General features: G+C 55.4%; 5 protein-coding genes across 5 annotated transcripts; 3 read left to right on the top strand and 2 right to left on the bottom strand.

The window, feature by feature from the left end:
- Positions 1–535: 535 nt before the first annotated feature.
- Positions 536–2,064, bottom strand: CDEST_14054 (uncharacterized protein; the record flags this gene model as incomplete). Its single annotated transcript, XM_062930210.1, has 6 exons — positions 536–995; positions 1,050–1,310; positions 1,400–1,496; positions 1,558–1,648; positions 1,701–1,805; positions 1,864–2,064. The coding sequence occupies 6 exons, from the start codon at positions 2,062–2,064 to the stop codon at positions 536–538; spliced, it is 1,215 nt and encodes a 404-aa protein (XP_062786261.1).
- A 1,929-nt stretch (positions 2,065–3,993) lies between these two features.
- On the top strand, positions 3,994–4,602 carry CDEST_14053 (uncharacterized protein; the record flags this gene model as incomplete). Its single annotated transcript, XM_062930209.1, has 1 exon — positions 3,994–4,602. One exon carries the CDS (start codon positions 3,994–3,996, stop codon positions 4,600–4,602), a length of 609 nt encoding a protein of 202 aa, XP_062786260.1.
- Positions 4,603–5,208: 606 nt separating this feature from the next.
- Positions 5,209–9,375, top strand: CDEST_14052 (uncharacterized protein; the record flags this gene model as incomplete). The annotated part of the gene is made up of 1 exon (XM_062930208.1): positions 5,209–9,375. One exon carries the CDS (start codon positions 5,209–5,211, stop codon positions 9,373–9,375), a length of 4,167 nt encoding a protein of 1,388 aa, XP_062786259.1.
- A 4,404-nt stretch (positions 9,376–13,779) lies between these two features.
- Positions 13,780–16,571, top strand: CDEST_14051 (Putative ferric reductase, NAD binding domain, ferric reductase transmembrane component-like protein). Its single transcript, XM_062930207.1, has 4 exons — positions 13,780–14,100; positions 14,178–14,339; positions 14,406–15,280; positions 15,330–16,571. Exons 1-4 carry the CDS (start codon positions 13,886–13,888, stop codon positions 15,863–15,865), a joined length of 1,788 nt encoding a protein of 595 aa, XP_062786258.1. The 5' UTR covers positions 13,780–13,885; the 3' UTR covers positions 15,866–16,571.
- A 954-nt stretch (positions 16,572–17,525) lies between these two features.
- CDEST_14050 (Putative formate-tetrahydrofolate ligase, FTHFS, tetrahydrofolate dehydrogenase/cyclohydrolase) lies at positions 17,526–22,517 on the bottom strand. Its single transcript, XM_062930206.1, has 5 exons — positions 20,704–22,517; positions 20,620–20,640; positions 20,517–20,554; positions 17,930–20,457; positions 17,526–17,876 (listed from the first exon to the last, which is right to left on the bottom strand). The coding sequence occupies exons 1-5, from the start codon at positions 21,296–21,298 to the stop codon at positions 17,768–17,770; spliced, it is 3,291 nt and encodes a 1,096-aa protein (XP_062786257.1). The 5' UTR covers positions 21,299–22,517; the 3' UTR covers positions 17,526–17,767.
- Positions 22,518–22,523: the final 6 nt, after the last annotated feature.

Below are 22,523 nucleotides of genomic sequence, written 5' to 3'. Positions count from 1 at the left end.
ATAACCAGACCTGGCTGGGCATACTCTTCCGATGCAATGTTCTCCAGATCCAGCAATGTCCCACGCGATCTTGGCTATTTGAATCGGGTTTGAATAGGTTATGACAGGGTGAGTAGGGAAGCAAAACCCCTGAAGATGCCGAACAACGTCTGTCCGTGTCTTGAACAGCTGAACCGACATGAAATTTGACATGGTTAATCTAGGTCTGTCGTTGGTGGGGACGTGCATTAGAAGCTGATCCGTACACTATCAACAACCCTGAAGGGGGGCCGTCCGTGTCTCACTCTCCTGCCGACACTGTCAAATGATACGTGATAGCTGCATGTGCCATGACCATGCATAAACTTCTACGTAAATAAATTGCATACGTACGTAGGCAGCCGGCATCGACAGTAGAGATATCTACCAACACATTTCCATTTCCCTATTTCCCGAAGCATCTATTAACTTCATAACTTCTTTCACGCCCGTCTCGGATTAAAGCTATATGCTTCCATCCGGATGTCACTTCTCTTCTACTCTTCACTCAGGCTTCCTATCTTTGGCCATTCGCATCCGCCCCCGTCTCTGCCCCCCATCCCGTGTTCGGCCTTTCGCCGAGGTCGATATCGACCGAGATGTCTGTCTGTTCGCGATTGAGCCCTCTATCTCCCCCCTTCTCCAGGTCTGTCATCTCAACACCTCCAGATGTGCCTCTCTCGACCTCGACACGCCCCCCTCCGCCTCCGGCTTCCCTATTTGGTCGACCACCGATACTCCAAAAATAGCCTGAGCTGCGCGACCACCGGTTGGTAACGCTCTTTCTGTTGGACGTGTCCGTAGAGACAGTCGTATCTCTTTTGCTTGTAGGAGCTCTACTATCCAGTTGACTTCGCAGCCCCAGGGCCAACGACGCTTGTCTAAGCAAGGGCTGCAACGCCGGAAAGCAACCAACCCAAAGACCGACGTGGAGTTCGGCGTCGGTCCATGCGGCGACAGTCAGCATCTTATACGTTCTGCACGGTATCAGTAAACCGTATGTCCATCTCGCGAGCACCAGCAGCACTTACGTGTTCACACTGAAGTCTGTTGTAATGATGATGGAGAGCCGGACGATGCCAGTGGCGACTGCGAAGATGCCAAAGGAGAAGACGATCAAGATCTGTATCGCCTTGACACCCATTTTGAGATAGTTTGTAACGACCCAGAGTGGAAGAGCCACCAGCATGCAGTCCACGAAGATGGAGATGATGGCATGGGCAAGCATCATCGACTGCTCTTCGCTCTTGTCTTTACACTGTCGCCAGGAAGCGTCATAGTTGAAGACGTCACTACGCCATGTTGTCAGCAAATACCCACAAACTCTGCTTGGAAAAAAAAGAGAGAGAAAAAACCACTCTCGAAGACTGGGTTTACCTACGGGATTTGCGAGCATTCAGTCAACACAAAGAAAAAGCCCGTCAGGCTGACGACTACGACGATGAAGCTGAGGCCATAAATAATCCACCTGTATATCTCTAGCAGCGACGATTAGCCCAAGAGCACAAGGGGACTCGACTCGACTCGACTTAGACATACTATTCTTGCTCAAGCGCGGCAGGAATGCCAGGATCGACAATCGTACCGCTCCAGATGCGATGAGGTAGACGAGCTCCATGATGGAAAGCCTCTGTTCCGTATTGTTAGCCCCGAGACTCGTGTGAGCGTGGAAATTTGCCGACCTTGAGGAACTGAAGCATCGTCTCTCGAGGCACATCTTCCATCTGAGCCCCTGTGCCGTAATTGGTAGTGTCCATTTCGAGAGCCGACAGCGTCACGCAGAGTCCCTGCAATTTTTGTGTCAGTCTCGCTCCACGGGTCACCGGGAAAGGCAGGTCGACCTACCCAGGCCACTATCGCAATCAGGTCATCCCATCCCATGGCCTTGACCACGAACTTCCGTACGATAATGCGGAGAGATATGAGTATAGTCGAAACGATGATCAAGGCGAGGTTAAGGTCGAAAATGTGGTGTCCAGCTGAGCTCGGATGGAACAGCAGCGAATCTCCATGAGCAAGCATGTTGAATCGGTGGCCGGCTATCATCGGGTATTTCCTGTGCCTCGAAAACTTCGAGAGTATTGCCAATCGTGGAACTGGCAGACCAGAACATGTGCCGATTGTCCGGGAGGCAGGCGGTGGTTATGAATGGCTCGGGGTCTCCTGCGTTGAGGCGACGCCAGCCACGTGGAGGGACAGAAGCGTCAGGATTCAAGAGCTCACTTGGAACTCGACAGGAGCGCCAAGACATATTGCGAGAAACTCGCACTTTTGCTGACGAAATGCTCTAGTTACGGGCGAAGAGGAAGAGGCCTAGCCCTCAGCAGCACGACAAGTGGCTCGATGACCTGGAGAGGCCACCAAAGTCGTCCAGCGCCACTGTTTCACGGATATTGAATCTCCTTCCATCACTGGAAAGCTACAGGCGTCCAGATTGGCCAACCATGAAGCGCGTTCCTCATGAAAACGAGGTTAAGGTTGAGCCGCGAGGGCTTGGCACTCTTCCCGATTCTCTGTGACCTCTTACTATCACCCGCCACTAACTCAACCTGGATAATACGGTCTGCTCCGCGTAAAGTCAAGGGAATCTCTACCTTCCAGTATCATCATTACAAGGAAGCAGCAGCGGTCGGGTTACTTAGTGAGACCTGCCGCTCTGGGACGATCATGTCTTGGGGCAGTGTGTTCTCGATGCCAACGACAGCAAAGTAGCGACCGATTGCTCGCCTTCGTCGACCTAGCAGCCGACGGACCTAGAAGCTTTTTCGTGGTTGTTCTAAGGCTTAGTATGAATGTACGCTTTCGTCAACATATAAGGTTCAGGATGACGCCGCCATCCGGACGGTCTTCAGGCACAGCCCCCTTTCGGCTTGTGCCGAAGAATGCTGAGACTGTATTCCCATGTGGAGGAAAGCAGCTTCCGCTTCATTTCTGACGTTTATCAGACCGAACTAATCTAAGTTCTCGGGATGTATATACTTCTACCCAAATCGGCATTTGCATTCCTCGCCGTCCCCGCGCTCAGGCCCAACCCTTGCAACAGCGGGCTTTTGCACACCCGGAACAAGCCATCCTCACAGACCAGTTCATCTGTTTCTCTCTAGCCTATACATTGGATTGGAACTGTGTGTGTGTGTGTGAGAGAGAGAGAGAGAGAGAGAGAGAGAGATGTGTAGCTCCATGTCCTGATGCCGCACATGCCGCACATGCTGAAATCAGAGAATCATCCGAGACAACTCGGACAACTTCAACACCCAGCCACGGTCATCTCTTGACTTTCGGTACCGAATTTCTCATTCTACGGACCTCCTCACTTACTTGGTCTGATGCTTAAAAGTCAGCGTCATCTAGCGAATGCGGACTTCGCTTTCCCGATAGCAGTGTGTTATATTTTGATTCCAAATCCTATCCCGCTCGCGCCGTTCATCTGCCAGCTTATGGGGGGCCTTCGAGAAGCTCCAAATCGAAGCCTCCACTCCTTCTATCCATCCGCAAACCGTTGTGCGCTATCAGCGATGGCTATGATGAGATGGTTGGGAAGGGAGAGGCCTTCACTCTTTGTTCATATGGGCCTAACCTTAAGCAAATCTCCTGCTTCGACGACGCAATCAATCTCTCCCCTCCGATCCTTTGTCGATCCGACAACATCGCAATCTTGGAATCCGTAGGAATCATCGAGAAATAAGAAGCCCATAGCCAGCAGTACTGCGCCTCCCTTGCGTCCCATTCCTAAGCCCGCCCAAAGTAAAACTGCCGCAGAGAGCGGGAAAAAGAAAAGGGAGGGGGGAATTCTCAGCTCCACCCTCCCGTGGCACAAATAACCAAACCATCGCCGTTTTCGTCAAGAGAGAGAGACACACACAAACGTACATACTCATACCTACGTACACACACACACACACACACACACACACACACGGGGCAAGATTGTTCTCCAGGTTACACCATTGACACACAACGCCAAGGCAGCTCCTCATGAGTACCTCTTCTCAATCTCACGTCGCCGCCATCACCCAAACCGTAAACGCTCTCCTCCTCCGCACCTTCGCCCTGCTCCAGACGCCTCTCTCCGTCTTGACGTTACACCGGGCCCTCAACTCCGCAGACCAAGCCCTCGCAACGGCGTCGCATTTCCACCGCTTCGACCTGGAGGCCCGCGCGCATCTCTACCGCGGCCACGTACTGCGCGCCTGGGGTCGTTGGCGCGCTGCACATGCCGCCTATGTCCGCGCTGCCAGTGCGAGGGGCCTGGGGTTCTCAGACACGGATATACGGAGTCTGACGAGAGATTGCATCGAGATGATCAGGTTCGAAGATGAGCGGGAGGAGAGCTTACGACGAGCACACCGGGCTGCCAAGCAAGGGAAGGAAGGCACGAAGGTCGTGCGGTTCTCGGATGAGCAGAGAACTCTTTCCGTTTTCCAAGATCACAACGATGACAACGATTCGACACGATCTGGAGAGAGCGCGGATGAGAAATATCTCATCTTGGACAGCAACGGGGAGGTCGTCGGTAGCCGGGAAAATCTGCCAGACTTACGGAGTGTACGAGGTAGATCCGTCTGCAAGATGCTGACGCGGTGACTAAGAAAGACAAGTCGATGAGTGTTTGGAGACAAAATGAGTCGATATGTCCCCAAACGAGCTGCAAGAGCTGCAAGAGCTGCAAGAGCTGCAAGAGCTGCTTGGGGGGGGGGGGGGGGGGGAGGTGGGGGGATCTCACGGCATGGAAAGATAAACCCGAATGGTGGACTGAATGAAGATCAACTTCCTGTTGTTTGACATCCCTACCCCAAACCTCTTTGTCGATTCAATATCTAAGGGCGGGGAAGGGGTTCCAAATTTCGATTGTGCCGCCGCTTTCTTTGTCTAAAGGAGACATGGACAATCAAACCACGTTTGGCCCTTTGAGTTTTATGGGTTGACTTGAACCTTCCCTGCCAACGTCGTGAGCTGCAAACGGAACCGTTGTGTTTCTGGAAGCAATACGCCGTGGAACTCGGGAGAAGCTCTTGCGGATGATGCCTCTTTTCTTGAGAGTTGATAATGACGGCAGAACCCCAGGATGTCCAAAACGACGTATTGGTGACTTCTTCTCATTGCCCAAGTCGTTGTCTCTCTTTTGAGCGGCCTAATCAAACAATTTCTTCCAGTACCTGTGCAGATATCCTGGAGCGTTCGGGAGAGACCATGCCCGGGAAGAAATTAACATCAAACCCAACCCAGGAGAGCGACGTCAGGAATACAGACAGCGACAACAACGACAAGCCTGTCTCGTCCGGCTTCGGTGGAGATGTCTCCTCCACCACGGGGCCCGAGACTCCACATTTCCCCGACAACGACGCCGGACCTGCTCCGGGGTCCGGCAAGGGCCAGAGTACAATCTCACCGACCAGCAAAGCGGCAACGGATGAGGATACATCAGGATGGACCAAAGGTACTACCGACACCTTGCCACAGGGAAAAACTCGGCAGGAAGATACGCATGCCGGACTAGATAGGACGACGGCTTCGCAGAGGGAGAACTATTTAGCTTGGTATTCTCCGGGAGGCGCGAGCTCTCTCCGGTCAGCCTTGACGGACGATATTACTGCGTCTTTCCGACGGACTGGGGCTGGAAGGGAGGATTTTCGGAGTGACAACCATCCCGGAAACACCGGCGTCGTCTTCGGCGCCGAAATCATCAGCCCATTGAGCCTCAACCACAGCCCGGGAGCCGGAGCTGCGAGCCCCGGGCCCCATGGCGGGAGGGCACGACCAGCGGTTGAAGACTTATCGCCAGAAGACCCTGCTTTCGCCTTTGGCCGTAGAAATGCGGGCGTGACAAACTTCCCGGTCCTCGCCTCCCACGCCGACCCAAGACCCCTTTCGCCAGTATCACATCCTCCCGGCGTACTAGGCACGGAGGGCCGACGCGGGAGAAGTGGAAGACCAAGGCGGGTTGCTTCCGGGAGTCTTTGGGGGGGAGGAGAGTCCGCTTCGGCGGATACCGCGGACGGCTCAGCATTCGGGGCGCAGAGACGGCGGGAGGAAGATGCGGAAGAACCGGGCGGCCAAAAGGGCGAATACCCTTTGAGCGAGGATCCTTGGCCGAATCAGGCAGACGCTTCATCGACCACGACAATGCAGACACCAGTTCCCACCAGGCCGGCGCGGTTGGAGAGTTGGATGTCACCTGAATTCGCCCCGGAGCCCCTGAGGTCCAACCAGCCATACCCGTCCAGCAATCCGTCCCCTCAACAACAATCCCTAAGCTCGTCGCCGCAAACCGCGATCCCAATCATCAACCACTCGTCCTTCCGCCCCGTCCCTGCCCTTTTGGCCTATAAAAATGAACCCCCCCGCGCCGGCCGCGGCTTCGACTCCCGCCGCGCTCGCGCCCCGCCCCCCGGTTCGTCCGCGCGCACCCATCTCTTCGTCAAGCCCCAGTTCCTCCCCCGCGGCATCATCGAGCACGCAGAGATCATCGCGGCATACAACAAGGCCTTCGACGCCACACCCGAGACCACCAAGATGCTGCTCGGGGCCCGGCACCGCTACCCGAACTATGCCCGCGACGAGGCCGCGCGGTACCGCAAGCTCGAGTTCGAGGCCGAGACGGGGGAGAGCATGTCCAACGAGGCCTACTACGCCCTCTTCGACCTCGAGACGGCCAACGATGGCATGATCTCAGCGCTGCTGGAGTGGATGCAGGGCCGGAAGTGGGTCAAGGTGCCCTTCGTGAACCGCATCCTGCACCAGGTGTGCCGGCTCATGTTCACGTCCGCGCAGGAGGAGGCGCGGCTGCGGCTCCGCTTCCGGCGGGACTGCGACGCGCTGCGGGACGAGGTCGAGACGGCGGACGAGGACATCAAGATGGAGAGGATGGAGAACTCGTGGCAGCGGATGGACGCCGCGATGAAGCGGCTGCACCGCCTCGTGACGGAGAACTCGGACGAGTTCCGGGCCAAGCCGGAGGTGCTGTACTACTGCACCATGGACGCCGGGAAATGGGGGTTGTTATCTCACCAGTTCACCTGCCTCCTGCGCACCCGAAAGGACATCGAAGACGCCATCAAGGAGCGAGGAGAGGCTCTGAAGGAGGACCTTGGACGGTTGGAGCTGGTACATAACAAACTGGCGAAGAACGACGGGGAGACGCGCGACTACCTACGCCTCAGAAAGGAGAAGACCCAAGACCCCAAAGCATTCCTGAGCGACCACCAGAAGCTGTTGGAAGAAGCGTGGCGCATTGACGAGGAGATCAACCTCGAAGAGGAGGTGCGCCACGCAACCACGTCCAAGTTCCTAGAGGCCGCCACTCATCGACGGAGACGCCGCGGCCAATCAGCCGTCGCGATGGACGAGGCCGTGACAAGCCTCCCCTCGCCATCCTTTCCCGTGTTCCCCTCGCCCCAAATGCTCGACAGCAGGGAAGTACAGTCCATGCCTCCAGACCCGGCCCCAGTACCGTCGGATAATGCCTCGACGGGAGGACCTGTGGAAAGCGGCCCTGACGTGTTTCGACCTTTTCGCCTGAACCTCACAAACCCCGTTACCCCCGGCTCGCCAGATCCCTCGCGAGTCCCTGACGATCCGCCTGCCAACCCGTTCCCGAGTCGGCCGGGGCAGCCTGCCCCTGAGCGACGGCCCAACTTCTCGGACCCATGGCATCATGTTGAGTTGGTGAGGCCGAGGGGACCATGCACCCGCTGTCGGACGCTGGAGCAAGAGATCAAGGCCAAGCAAGACGAAATCGACAAGGGCCGAAGCGTGAACGAGGTCAGGCTGGCCGAGATGGAACAACTCAAGAAGGCCATCAAGGCGTTCGGGAATAAGAACTTGGAAGAGGCGTTTAAGCAGCTCGACGTCTATCAAGACATGGTCCGCATGGAAATGCGCCAGGATTTGGAATTCGTCCTGCCAGCGTTGGAGATGCATGGTCGGCGGGCCTACGACCACACAAACGTCCTCGAGACGTCTCTCTGTTACTGGCAAACAGGTGGAACGACAAAAAACCTCCTGGCTGAGCTCGAGCCCATGGTCCGGTCCGTCAAGCGACTGGCGAACGCGTTTGATGACCTCAGATTTCAGGTCACCGGTCAGCTCAAACAGATCGACGCCAAAAAGGAAGGCCGCCTAAATCTCCTCGATGAAAATGCCCGTCTGAAACGTTTGGTCCAGACTCTGGAAAAGGAAGTCGAAGGCTCGAAATCCCAGGCGATGCAGAGCTTGCAGTCGTGTACCAACGCGAAACTCGACCTTGCGAGGACCACCCACGAGAATCTGCTGGCGGAGAACGACCAACTCAAACAACGGATTCAGGACTGTCAAAAACAGCTTTCGGACCTGAAGAGCGGCGCTGGGAAGCGAGAGGTAGACAGTTTCCAGGCTATGGACACCGGCGCACAGGAAGAGCCGGTCGGCAATCTGAGGAAAAAGGAAGCCGAGCTAATCGAACTCAAAGCTCGGAACAAGACTTTGGAAGAACAACTGGCAACTGCCAGGGTGAAAGTTGATGTCCTCAGTAAGGGAAAGGAAGAGAGAGCCGAAGCCAGGAATCTGGAAAGACACGACGAAGATCTCCAAGCCGAAGCGAAGGCAGAAGCTGCCAAGTTGAAGTGGACATCACGCCCAAAAATACACGACCCCAACTCTGGCAGTCAGCACAGCGACAAAATCTCTCAGTTGCGTGAAGACATGTTGGACGCACTGAGCAGGGCAGGATTGAAGCCGTATGAGAGTTTCGACGCAGAGGCGAGAAAGGCTCTGCCAAGTCTGGCGCAGAGTATATTGTGGCCCAAAAAGCCATTCGCGACGAACCAGACGCCGGAAGAGGGGCTCAGGGCCATCTGGAGACTGGCTGCTTTCTCAAGAAAGCGAAAAGACGTGGTGGCAGCACTCAAGCGAGGAGATGTCAATAGAGCATCTGAGATGCTCAAACATCTCCAGATGTGGGACGAAGAGGTTGGCCCATGGCAAAAGGAAGATCAAGGAGCGGAGGTTCTGCGAACCATCAACTTCCTGAGCTCATATACAAACCTCGAGCTTGGGAAAGTGGAAGGGTTTGGCCCAGGCTCGTCAGAGAGGCGTTATGCCGCCAAGACTCTCCTCGACCAGGCGGTCTCTTCAGGCGGCAAAGAGACCCAGGCATCTTGGAGCCACTTGAGGCAGCATCTAGGTGATTGCCTGCAAAATGGGAACGAAGAGGAGCCGGTATGCGAGTGCAAATACAAGCCGCGAATTTGTCCAAAGCACCGGCGAGAGGGGGGAGGTCGGTACCATAACTTCATGGAGGTGGACGATCCGCAACAAGCTGAGATAGGGTTGCCGCAGGAGGCAATCAACTCGCTTCGGGGCCACGCAAGAGTCATGTAAGCGTGTGTGGGTGTCACAAGGAGATGATACGTAACTGTCCATAGGTGGAGTGCACACAGAGAATCAAACTGTCAGGCGACTAGAGTTCGGAAAGCCGACAAGGAGAAGATGAGAGTGAATACCAGATGTTTGTTTGTTTATTATTGTCGGGAGATCTGGGTCCCACCCCGTCATCTCCCTGTTTTGACGTCGAACTCTGGAATCAGGAGTGAAAGCAGTGCATGTCTCTGCTGCCGCGCGGCTAGCTGACTCATGCGTTTCCACGTCGACCCCGGGGCAGCAACGTATCGGAAAAGGTGTCTTTCTTCCTGGTTGAGTGCAGTCGAGACGAGACTTTGGAATCTGCCAATGATGATTGCAGTCGAAGGGAGTGTGGTAAGTTGATGTTAGTGGGGGGGGTTGACGTCGGTAGTGCGAGATGCCAAATTGATAATCTGAAGCGGATGGTGGGGCCGGACGGAGGCGGGACGACGGAGCAGGCAACATGGGGGGCCAAGGCGGTTATGCTAGTACCTCACAATTGCATTGGATTTTCGTGCAGAAAGAAGTATACCTCTACAAAGCTCACTCTCTCACCCCACCAAACACATTCCTCATTCCTCTGTTCCTGCACGAAGGTGCCTACCTCAGGTAATCTGGTCTCACTGATACACATTCTTGTCTCTTACTTTGAATTTTTCTCTCCCTCTCTCTGATACCACGCCCGCTTCCTAGGTACTACACAATGCTACCTTCCCATCCAGTCCTCTGCGCCTCTTCGCCTCGTCATGGCAGGCCATAGGTCCCATATTATTACAACCAAACCCTCAGCAAGCCTAGGGCCAGACAGATCTGAGCATTGTCTCGGGAACAGCATCCATCCTCGAGCCTCATCCGTGTTGACGGTCGTCAGTGCACATGTCGACTCTCAGCTCAACGTGGACCCGGGAATGGATGAGGAGCACTGTCATGTTTGATCATTGATAGGTGATGTCGGTGGCATGTTGAATGAAAGCTCTGCCCAGCGTCCGCCGTCATGGAGGGCGCCCGACGAAAACAGATGCATCTGGCGTGCTTCAGAATCTGTCGCTTCCCACCGCCAACCGCCGCGCATGCTGTTCGCCCGTCAAAAGGCGTGTGGGCGAGGGACCACATCCAGAATGCATTCTGGATCTGTCAAAACCGTGATGGTTGACGCTGACGCCGGACCAATTTACGTTAATCTACCAGCCTGCCAGTCAAGACTGCATCGTTCCGAATCCGGCATCCCGCCTGGCCCTGCGGTATGAACGGCCGCTGTGGCAAGGCATTCTCTCTCGCCACCTGATGATGAGTCGGACCGTCTCAGACCTAGCAGGTTTTCGGAGTCAGGCGCAGAAGAAGCGAGGGAACCTGCGAACGAACAGCTCTTCCTACGCGAACAACATGGTACGCGCGATGCAACGCAACTGAGCACGATACTACCACATGCTGGCTCGGGGCAGCTATTCGTCCGCCCACCACGTCCAGATGGCTTGGGCAGTGTAACCGACCAAATGTGAAAGGTCTACCTTGCCTTATGTCACTCGCCGGGGCCTTCCACTCCAGATTGATTAGATTGACTGGTCTGACCGGATCTCATTGGTACACCTGTCGGTTGGCTTCCGACCATAACGCACACACGACTACAGAGTACTCGACGCTCAATCGACGATATGTGGCTGGATCCGGCCATGGGAGTCAACAAGCGCCGGCAACTTGCAACCGGTGCGAGTGACGAGTCGAGTCCTTTTTTTTTTTTTTTTTTTTTTTTGCACATGGCACGCTTGGCCAGCCGCGTCTCACGATATTGCATTGAGTTCCTGACGCCAACGTCAAACCAAGACTGAGTGACGAGATCTTCCCACGGCCTGGCCAGTCCCGCGCCACTTCACTTAATATCCGCGCGCTGCCGCCCTCCCGTCAAGCCCGTTTCCTCTGGCTCCTCCCGCATCCGGCGTGCCAGTCCATGAACCCCCCCTGGAACGGCGTTGCCCACTAGCGGGCATACATGCCAAGCCCAAGCCCAAGCATTCGACGCCCTACTCTCACGGGGAATCGGGCGCCGGTCGAGTATTCGCATAGCGAAGATCACGATAGACGGATCAAGACTCAATCCAGGAAGGTCGAACAACCAGGACCACATGTCTTGGAAAAGTGGCCTTGGGGGAAACAGGTGACAGGCCATACTGGCGAGACATTCCAAGGAACTTGCAAGGGGATTTTTGACCCGATTTGCTTGCACCGAGAAACACGGCCCGTACGACAGACTCTGCAACCTTGTCTTTGTCCCATCTAGGCAAGTCAATCTGTCTGCAAGATGCAGATGGACCACTGTGACACTGGAGCTCCACCTCGAATGCCACGATCTGGATGCATTCTGATGCCGAAGTACAACAGCGCTCACCCAGCCGTGGCAGTGTTTGGTTTGTGGGGTAAGTGTATCTCTGCTGGAATTCTCGGCCTCGTCTTTCGTCTTTTCGTATTTGGCTTAATTTGCCCAAATGGTGTCAACAACTCCCGCCCCACCACCAATGCTTCCATCTTCGGTTGGGAAGCGAATCCATCCGAGTCGGCGGCATGCTGTAGATATCGATGCCCCCTCTTCTTTCAAGCCGCTGTGTCACGAGCCACTTTACTTCAACCTCCATCAATGTTCGCTTGTTTGCTTCAGTCTGCCCCTGCCCCCCCCCCTGAAGCTCGCCATGGCTGGCCGTCATTGGGGGCAAGGCAACACAATCAAATGGTAGTGCTTTGTCAAGCTGACAAAACAAGGCAGGCAGCCGGCCGAGATGGAAGAAGATGTTGCGGCCCTCTCTTTCTGGACGGGGAACCCATATCAATCTAGATCCATGGCCTGTGAGACGGTTCCAACAAACATTCTTCCCCGCCCTCTCCGTCTGCCTTCGCCTCCTTCCCGCTGTCCAAGTTCCCTCTCTGTTGCATGTTGCAGAGAGAAATAGTGATGGCGTCTAGGCTACACCGGTTACCGGCATCAAAGACCCCGTCGGAGCTTGGAGTGGCATCCTATGATTGGCAGCACCCAGGCATGTGTCCACGTACGTCGTCCAAGCTTCTCGGCGGCCGTCGGTGGCAGCTATCTAGGAACAAACTCGAGTCTGTCAACACGGACCAAGGCTTAGCCTCATGAGTCCTGACGGGAAGCTCGATGGCCGTCGGCCATCTAGGGAACGTGGCGCCTGTCTCACATGCCATGAGAGTTTGACGTACGGCCCTGGCTTGAAGCCCCGGGACCGTTGTGTAAGGACGTCTGCCGCAAGCGCGTGAGGGCGATGGTCGAGGGGGGTGTAAGTTTAAGCGGGGCGGTCGCGAAGAGAAGGTCGTGACGCACAGCCCGGCATATTGCGACATTCATTGGGGACGTTGGATGGTTGCCCCAGCCCGGACGGTGATACTCTCCTCTTCCTATCTCAAGGGTGCAGACAGGCATCTTGAGTTTTGGGACAAAGGAGACGAGACGGGAACGAGAGGATTTCAGGGTTGAGGAAGCCACGAGGGGCAAGCCACCATGGTATAGCTAGGTCAGTCGACCGCATCCGTCCTCCATGACAGCGTGTAAGTGGAAGCTGGGAAGCTGCAGGTGATTGTGTAAGTTCAAGTGAGTTACATGGAAGCCTCCAATATTTTCAGACCAACAAGAACTTCCCACATACATCCTGTAAAAAGAAATACGCCTGAGTAGGGTAGTCAAGGTACTTGGAAGCGAGTCGATGGGTTCATCAAGAAGAGCGGGCTGAATATGAAAACTACCTATGAAGAAACCAGGGAAGAAGCAGGTTGTGAAACTACGTGCTAGTAGTTCTTCCCATAGGTAGGCATGCGTCGTTTCTCTCTCTCGGTATTGTTTTACCTTTAATCCAGGCCACAAGGGTGGCCAGACCGGAACAACTGGCTTGAGAAATAGAGGGAAGGCACAAACCAGGCAGTCAAGCTACACTTTCCTCGCCTTTCTCAAGGTGTCTCCTCCTTCACCTTCCTCATTTCCCAGTCCGTCCTGGCCCCTAGCCCAACAACCCTCCCCTCACATATCCACCCACACTCACCTCAATATCTTTCTTGCCTCACTTCAACCTTCATCTATCTACTTTTTTGCCCCTGCATACCGCGAACGGGGGCTAGATTCATCTCACCTTCCACACCCATCCATGCTCACAACCACGCACACACACACACTCTCTCTCTCTCTCTTTTAGCATATGAAAAAAGCCCTTCTTTGCCTTGCAAAATTCAAAGACCCTCCGTTCCTCTCTTATCACACAGTGCCACGCGTCTGGTCACTATCTCATCGCCAAGCACAAGCACAACAATACCTCTTGTTATAAACTTGGCACATTCCCAGTCTCTTGGAGTGTGTACAAATTATTCTCACCTCACTCATTTGCTCACTTGCTCACCCTGCTTCCCACCACAAGACGCTCGCTCCTCTCATTACTCCAGGGCCACAAATCACTTCACTACATCACCTCCCATTTATTCAACTCCTTCATACACAATGGCTGGAGGTAGTGGTGGAGGCCCTTCGGCCTTCCCCAAACTATTTGCTCAACGCAGTCGCATGAACCATGAGGCCATGATATACTACGCCATCATTTTGGGCACTCTCATGGGCATCTTCGTTGCATTCCACCTGATACGCCTCCTTTCCCAGAAGACTCGCCTTGCTGCAAAGCTCTCTTTCCTGGCAATGCCCTTCATCTTTATCTCCCGGTAAGTGTTGCTATGAAATGAGAGTGGTGATCATATCAACATACATCCTACAGAGTTAGAGGCTGACTGCCGCTCAGAATCATCCGTAGAGTTTCTATTCGCAAGGTCCCTTTCCTGCCTTCCACTGGCCATGCCGCCCTCGCCTTTGTCTATGTTGCAGTCAATATCATCCTCACCCTAACATACATCGACACATCGGGCTTACCCTACATAACCGTCATTGGAGCTCGTACAGGATGGTAAGTTCAACAACACCTCATCTCATTTCCCCTTGAGATGCCGCCAGAGAAGCTGACATCGCCCAGGCTTGCCATCGTGAACATCCTCTTCGTGGTCTTCCTGGCCCTTAAGAACACTCCTCTCGGCTACCTGACAGCCTGGTCCTACGAGCGTCTCAATGTTCTCCATCAAATTGCTGGCTATGTCACAATGGCCTTGATCATCGTACACGGTGCCACCTATTCGTCGTACTTCATTCAGCAGGGGAACCTCGCACGCCTCCGCGTTCACGAGGAGATCTACGGCATCGTTTCCGGTTTCACCTTCCTCGTTGTCGTCCTTGCCGGCGCAATTGTCCGACTGTGGTACTACGAGCTGTCCTACATCCTCCACGTGTCGGGCTTTGCCATCTCGATGGTGCTCGTCGGCCTCCACCAGCCTGAGCTGTCCAAGAAGATTGTAATCATTACGGCTGCCGGCGCTGGCCTCTGGCTCTTTGACCGTGGTATTCGTCTCGCTCGCGTCGTTGCTTATAGTTTCAACAACACGGCCTCTGTTCACCCCCTCCCTGACGGTGGCACCCGTATCATCCTGAAGAAGGCCCCTTTCGGCGCGAGCTCTGGCGAGCATTGCTTCCTGTGGATCCCCAAGATCCGCGCCTTCGAGATGCACCCCTTCACCATCGCCGCCATGGATCCCCTCGAGTTTGTCGTCAATTCATACGACGGCTTCACCCGCGATCTGCACGAGTACGCCGTCCGCCACCCGGGTGCGACCCTCAAAGCCTCGGTCGAAGGTTCCTACGGCACTTTCCCCAACCCGGCCGAGTACGACAAAGTTGTACTCGTCGCGGGAGGCAGCGGCGCCAGCTTCACGGTTGGCACAGCCCTCAACATTCTCAAGCGGCTCACGCAGAACTCCACCCAGAGTATCGTCCTCGTCTGGATGGTGAAGGAGCACAGTAAGTCACCCGATCAAGTTTATCCAGACCAGATAGCTGATTTTAGTAGCCCGTTTAGAGTGGTTCGCTCATCACCTCGCGAGAATCCACGAATCTTTGAGATCGTCCGTTCTCCTTTATGTCACTCGCGTTCCTGACAGCTCTGACTCCACTCTGGCTCCCATTGTCAAGAAAGAGCGCTCCCACTCGGAGGTCACCTCATCTGAGGCATCCACACCCATAACGCCGGCCACAGAGAAGTTTGATGTTGAGAGAGGCTTCCCCCAGCAACCCACCAAGGTTCTTACCCGCGTCGTCTCTGACCCTGAGAAGTCTGGCTTCGAGTCTGATACTACAGCCACCATTTCCCCTCTCCGACAGATCGGGACTCCTGTACATATCAACTCCATCCCGATCAACTACGGTCGAGCCGACGTTGCGGAAATCATTCGCCGTACCATCAACGAGGCTACCCCCGACCAGCGCGTTCTCGTCATGGGTTGTGGTCCCGAGAGCCTGATGACCCAGGTCCGGAACACCACAGCCTCTTGCATCCGTACCTCGGGTCCCGCGGTTGAGTTGCACTGCGAGCAGTTTGGCTGGTAAACAAAGATACTCGCACGCCTGAAGAGGGCAAATATGAACAGAGAGGCCTGGAAAGAGATATTGTTCTCTACCCTCCCCTCTTTGTGGCGCGTCTTAAAGCGAGCCAGTTTCATGTCCATACTCTTTGCAAAGGCCTTTTGTTTTCTTTTCTTGTCATGTTTTGTTGGAGTATTTATGGGCAGGACACGTTTTTTTCTTTCTTTCTTTGTCCTTTTTTCCCCTTTTGTACTTTCGCGGCAGCTTTGGCGGAGAAAAGGAAACGATGGGGAGACTTGTTCCTTGGAGGTGGCATGGCTGAGAGACAGACAGAGAGTACTCACTGGTGATAATTGCTGAAGCTGCCGCATATCACGCACCAGTTCATACCCCTTACAGAAGCCCGGATTCAGTGGCCGCCCTGTAACCTCGTTGATGTTCCTGCAGAGGAGGATTAGGTTCTCCTTAATTTCAAACATATTTTCTGAAACACCACAGGCCCCGTGTTTCCCTTCTTGTGAAAGACTCCCGCAGTTGACGTGTGAAGCCCTCTTGGTGGTTTCAACTCCCGAGTCACACCATGTAGACAACCCAAGCCCCTCACCTCAGCACCCGGAACCACCCAAGATCGCATAGCCTAGCAAAAGGTATACGGCTTGATAGTTCAACCGCGTCTGAAGCTCCCCAGATCGTCTGCCAAGCCTCGGCAGCCCGGACCGGAGCGACCCCCCTTCCCCCCTCGAATCCCGGAGCGGTCCCCACCGAGTCTCGACCGGCCAAGAACGAGACCATTTACCAAGGTGCGTGGAAATGACCACCCAAACATCACAAGGGTATTGCTGCTTCTTGGCGGGGATCGCGATCATGCCAAGAAGCCCCCGCGCGCCGCTTTCATCAAACCAAGACGGGGCGAGACGCGGGCATGGCGTGGCAAAGCATCGCTATGCTTCGACATCTCAACCACCACCTCGGTTGGCTCCGAGTCACCTTTCCCACGGGACAGGAGCCAGACATTCCGATTCTTGGTAGTCCCCAAGGGGGTCAGCAGAGCCGGGCGCCGTAGGATAGGTGAAGGAACTCCAGCCAAGACGCGGCAGGGAGACGGCACGAGACAACGGCCACCAGACCAGGAAGAGACCGATGTTGTTGAAGGTTATCATCATCAAACACGTGCCCTGCCATGCTCAGGGAGACGGACCTGTGGGCCGTGTGTGAGTGTGGCGAGGAATCAACGCTCGGCAAGGGCAGACGGACAGGCGCCCGTGCGACCGCGGAGGCACACGTCCCGTCCCGTCACCTGCAGGCTTGCTGTGAAATGAACGCGAAACCCGCCCGGGCTCTCTCTGGCTGGGCGAAATGGATTGTTGGTGTCGGGGAGGCGACGACGGCGGAGGAGTGCGCCCTGAACGACCAACCTCGCGAGCTCTGGAGACTATGCCACGAGTGACATGAAGACGGACTGACCTTCGAGAGCATGCGGAACGATGAGGACAGTATCGACCGGGCCGGGTTGTTAGTTTCAAGTCACAGTAGGCAGACGGACCCGGACTGCGACCGTGACCTCGGGGTCACAGAAGACAATCCGCTGTCTTGACTGTATCAATCGGTGTCATACTCCCGTCCTTTCGCGAACGTCAGGTCCGACGCCAGGACACGCAGCTGGAGGAAGATAGGCCAAAGTAACTCATGTGTCTTGAATAGACCTTTCTATTCGTGTTTTCGGTGTTTATATAAACCCGAGAGGAGGTATCATTGTTGAACAGATGCTATATAGTCTTTCTTCCCATGTATTCCCCAGCGCCATTTGTTGAATAAATGTCACCGGAATGCCGCTTGCCACCCCGTTTCCCAACGTTAAAAGACATAAAGGAAATATCGTCTCAAGACGCCTCAAAAACCTCCCCTAGCAAGCAATTCTAACTTCGCTTAGAACAGGCCATCGATCTCACCGGTCTCAGTGTCAACGTCAACGTTCAGGTAACCAGGAGCCGTAGGCAGACCGGGGATGGTCTGGATATCGGCGGCGAGAGCGTATCTACATTTCTGTTAGTTGCATTCGTCTTCCAACGAGGGGGTTTAATGGCTTACAGATAACCTGCACCAGCGGCCATTCTGACGTCCCGGATAGGGACAGTGAAGCCAGTGGGAGCGCCCTTCAGGTCAGGGTCGTGAGACAGGGAATATTGCGTCTTGGCGACGCAGATAGGGAGGTTCCCGAAGCCCTGCTTGGTGTAGGTATCGACCTTCTTCTGAGCGAGTTCGCTGAACTCGACAGCAGCCGCGCCATACATCTTCTTTCCAATGGCCTCGATACGCTCCTGGACAGAGCCCTCAAGATCGTACAGCAGCTTGAAGTCCTTGGGCTTCTCGCTGGCGGCGATGACGCCCTTGCCCAGCTCGATAGCGCCCTTGCCGCCCTCGGCCCAGTGGTTGGAGAGAATGGCGTCCTCGGCACCGGCGGCGATGGCCTCCTCGCGGATGACGGCGATTTCAGCGTCAGTGTCCGTGACGAACTTGTTGATGGCAACAACGACAGGGATGCCGTACGACTTGGCATTCTCAATGTGCTTCTTTAGGTTGACGCAGCCAGCGCGGAGAATATCGACGTTCTCCTGCTTGTAGACCGCATTGAGGGGCGCACCGGGCGCGATCGGAGGGCCGCCGCCGTGAACCTTGAGAGCACGAACAGTGGCGACGACGACAACGACGTCGGGCACAAGTCCAGAAGCGCGGCACTTGATATTGAAGAAACGCTCTCCACCCATGGTGAAGTCGAAACCAGCCTCTGTAACGACGAAACCAGCCTTCTCAGCGTGATCCTCATCGGGCTCGGTACCGACAATCTTGAGGGCCATCTTGTCGGCCAAGATGGAGCTGTTTCCGACACTGATGTTGGCAAAGGGCCCAGCGTGGACAAACACGGGAGTGCCCTCCAGAGTCTGCATGAGGTTGGGCTTGATGGCATCCCTCATCAAGGCAGTGAGAGCGCCGCCGGCGCCGATGTCATCACAGGTGACAGGGTCGCCGCTCCTGGAGCTGGCAACGACCATGCTTCCCAGACGTCTGCGCATATCCGCCAGGTCAGTGCTGAGAGCAAGAATGGCCATGCACTCGCTGGCAACCGAGATGTCGAAGCCAGTCTCACGGGTGTGGCCCTTTTCGGTCGGCGCGGCGCCGACAGTGATACCCCGCAGGTGACGGTCGTTGACGTCCAGCACACGTCTCCATGTGATGGTTTCGGGATCGATATCCAGGCGGGCGAAGCGGCGGATCTCCTCCTCGGTCAGGTCGTCGGGGTTGGTCTTTTCGATGCCAAGCTTCTTGAGGCGAGGCGCCATGACAGGCGCAAACACTCTCTTGCCGTTCTTGGCGGGCACGAGGCGCTTGTAAAGGGGGCCGTCCTTCTGAGTGTTTTCGTGGAACATGCGGGTCTCAATCGCAGCAGCGAGAAGGTTGTTCGCCGCGGTGATGGCGTGGATGTCTCCAGTCAAATGAAGGTTGAACTCGTCCATGGGAATGACCTGGCTGTAGCCGCCACCTGCGGCACCGCCCTTGATACCGAAGGTCGGGCCTTGACTGGGCTGGCGGACGTTTGCGAAAGTGACGCGGCCAAGGTGGGCACCCAGAGCCTGCGCAATGCCCATTGTGGTGGTGGACTTGCCCTCGCCAAGCGGCGTGGGAGTGATGCCCGTGACGACAACATACTTGCCATTGCGGCGGTGGTCAAGTCGCTTCAAGAGACTGAGATCAACCTTGGCCTTGTAGGCACCGTACGGCTCGAGCTCGTGGGAGGCAATGCCGACCTCCTTGGCCAGACGAGTGATCTGCTTGGGGTTTTGAGATCTCGAGACCTCGATATCAGAGGGGACGGGCTCCTTGAGATGCAACGGCAGAGGCGAGATCTTTCTCTGCTTTTGTCTCTCAAAAGACTTGACAGTAGAGTCCACAACGTTGGACAGCAGCATGGCAACGGTCATGGGACCAACACCGCCAGGGACCGGTGTGATGTGAGAAGCAACCTGGGAAGCCGACTCGTAGTCAACGTCTCCGACGAGACGCTGTCCCGACTTCTTGGAGGCGTCGGGGATGTAGTTTGTGCCGACGTCGATAACGACAACGCCGGGCTTGAGCCAGTCGCCTTGGACAAAGCCGGGCTGGCCAATGGCCGCAATGACTACATCAGCAGCCTTGAGATGCTCCTTCAAGCCCTCGGTCTTGGAGTGGCATACGGTGACAGTGGCGTCCGCGTTACGGAGGAGGTAGCTCACAGGGCTGCCGACGATGTCACTACGTCCAAGCACGACAGCATTCTTGCCCTTCAGGTCCACGCCGGCCTCCTGCAACAGGACCATGACGCCCTTGGGAGTGCAGGGGATGAAGAAGGGGCGACCGCCCTTTTTGGCGAGCTCGCCAATGTTCCTCGTACCGAAACCGTCGACATCCTTCTCGTCTGCAACGGCAGATGTGATGACGTACTCATCGAGGTGCTTGGGAATGGGCAATTGAACCAAGATACCGTGGACAGTGGGGTCGTCATTGAGGCGGTAGATGCGATCAAGAAGTTCGGGCTCGGAAATAGACTCGGGAAACTGGATAAGCTCGCAGTCGACGTTTGCCTAGAGATAGATGTGAGCAAGGAAACTTAGTTGTGTCTAGCCAATGGCGGGCTAATTACCTCCTTTGCAGCCTTTTGCTTCATGCGCACGTAGGTGCCTGCGGGGTTGTGAGCATCGCGACAAATTTCATGGTGGGGTAGTCATGGCGGGAGCACAACGTACTTGAGTCCGATCTGTCGCCGACTGCGAGCGATGATGATTAGCGGGGTACAGGCGAAAACCGATCTGGATACGACTTAAACATACCTTGAATAATGGTCAGCTGCGGCTGGAACCTAGGGTTCAGCTTCTGCTTCTCGAGAATGTCGCTGGCGATAGATTCCCGGATCTGCTTGGCGATGGCGGTGCCATCGATCTTGTTGGCGACCATTGCCGGAGATGATGTCGCAAAGGACCTATTGGGGGAGATTGTGCCGTAGGAGCCCAGTGTCCGTGCAATGAACGGAGATGCAGCTCGATCTCGCAGGTGTCCAAACGCGTAGAATTTGGGATGACGGGAGGAAGAGGAAGATAAAGATGTCGGGACGGACGCCGAAGTCAAGCGCGCGGGATAGGTGTAAGCAGGAGCAGCGACAGTGAGGGGTGAGTGACAGCGGTCTAACTCGGGATTTAGCGCTCTGCAGGGCCGGCGGCCTGATGGGCCCCGCCCCGTGTCTACCCCAAGGTTCACCAGTGACCGGCGAGATGCAGAAGGTTGATCCAGTGAGTTCTGAGTGGACAATGCTGCAGGCATCAGGGACAACCCGCGGGTTCTAAGCCGAAGGTGCGACGTGCTGGGCAAATCGAGGCGGCATGGCCAAGACAGCCTCTGCGTGCCCTTCAACTGGCTGAGGGACGACATGCCGAATCCCGAGATATCGCGTCTCCTTTGTGTGCCGCAGGCTTAAGCTTCTTGAGGCGGTTGGGTGGATCTAAGTGATAGGCTTTGTGACTCGGGCCGTGTGAGTCGTGCGTGTGTGAGACTGATGACTCCCTGGTCCTTGGTCCTGGCTGGCCCTGCAGAGTGCAGACTCTGTATGGTGTGTTCCAACAGTGCCAATGGGTGGGAAGGATCCGCGGCGGATCAGGCAGGTCGAAAATTTTCGGGCGAGTCTCCGAGTCCTGCGGCTTCAGATCCGATCGATAAGGAGTCAGGTGGTGGGTATTAGTAGGCACAATGACACGCCTTGTTGTTGACTGCTTCGTCGTGGAAGCAGCCGCACTCAAATTTGATGTAAGGTAATGTAGAGTCAGTCCCCAATGGCACGAGGTTATAAAAGGCGGGATGTTTTTCTTTTTGGGTTTATCGTAGGTAGTGAACAGAGTACAAACAATGCCAATCAAGGTTGGCGTTAAAAGTTTTGAGTTGATGCGGAAGAAAAAGGATCGAAGAAACGGGGGCAAAGGTACGGAGAAATAGGGTACACGACAAAGACGAGCAGCGACGGCAGTCCGGTAAGCCGGATGGTCTGATATCTTTGCTCTCGCAAAGAAACCCTCCGGCTGGGTAAAAGACTGTTGAAACCACCTCGAGCTACCCTGAGGTCCGTTGAGGTTAGAGGATTCGAGGCCCGAGTTGCTAGCTGTCAGTCGGATTTCCGAGTCCGGAACCCGCTTTTGGAGCACGGTATTGAGACTGAGTCAATGATGAGTCGAGACTCGAGATTGCCCAAAGGGTACGTCGTTGTTGACGTCGCGTGGGTTTGGACATCAGACAATAGCATTGGTCAATGGTTGATGGTGGTGAGAGTAGTCTAAACTGACTGGACTGGCTACCTACTTAGGTACCTATTACGGCCAAGGCACGGAACTAACCTAATGTTACAGCTGCCGGGTAGGGTATTGTGAGCTACCTAGATTGGATGACTCCAGCGAAGCTCGTGCCGTAGACGCGCCGGACTGGGCGCGCTAACGCCCTGCAAACAATGCCTCACAGGGTCACAGTGAGTCAAATGAGTCAACCCCCCTCCTGGAGCTCGATGCTGAGAGGAGCTTGGGGTGGCTGGGTTGGCTCGGTTGTGCCATCATGCCTGAGGCGCAGGGCGGTCAATGGCTGCTCACCTCAGCCGGCAGAATGGGCGCGGGGG

Source organism: Colletotrichum destructivum, chromosome 9, assembly GCF_034447905.1.
Source record: "Colletotrichum destructivum chromosome 9, complete sequence".
Taxonomy (NCBI): Eukaryota; Fungi; Ascomycota; class Sordariomycetes; order Glomerellales; family Glomerellaceae; genus Colletotrichum; species Colletotrichum destructivum.
This window is presented reverse-complemented; position numbering and strand designations above follow the sequence as displayed.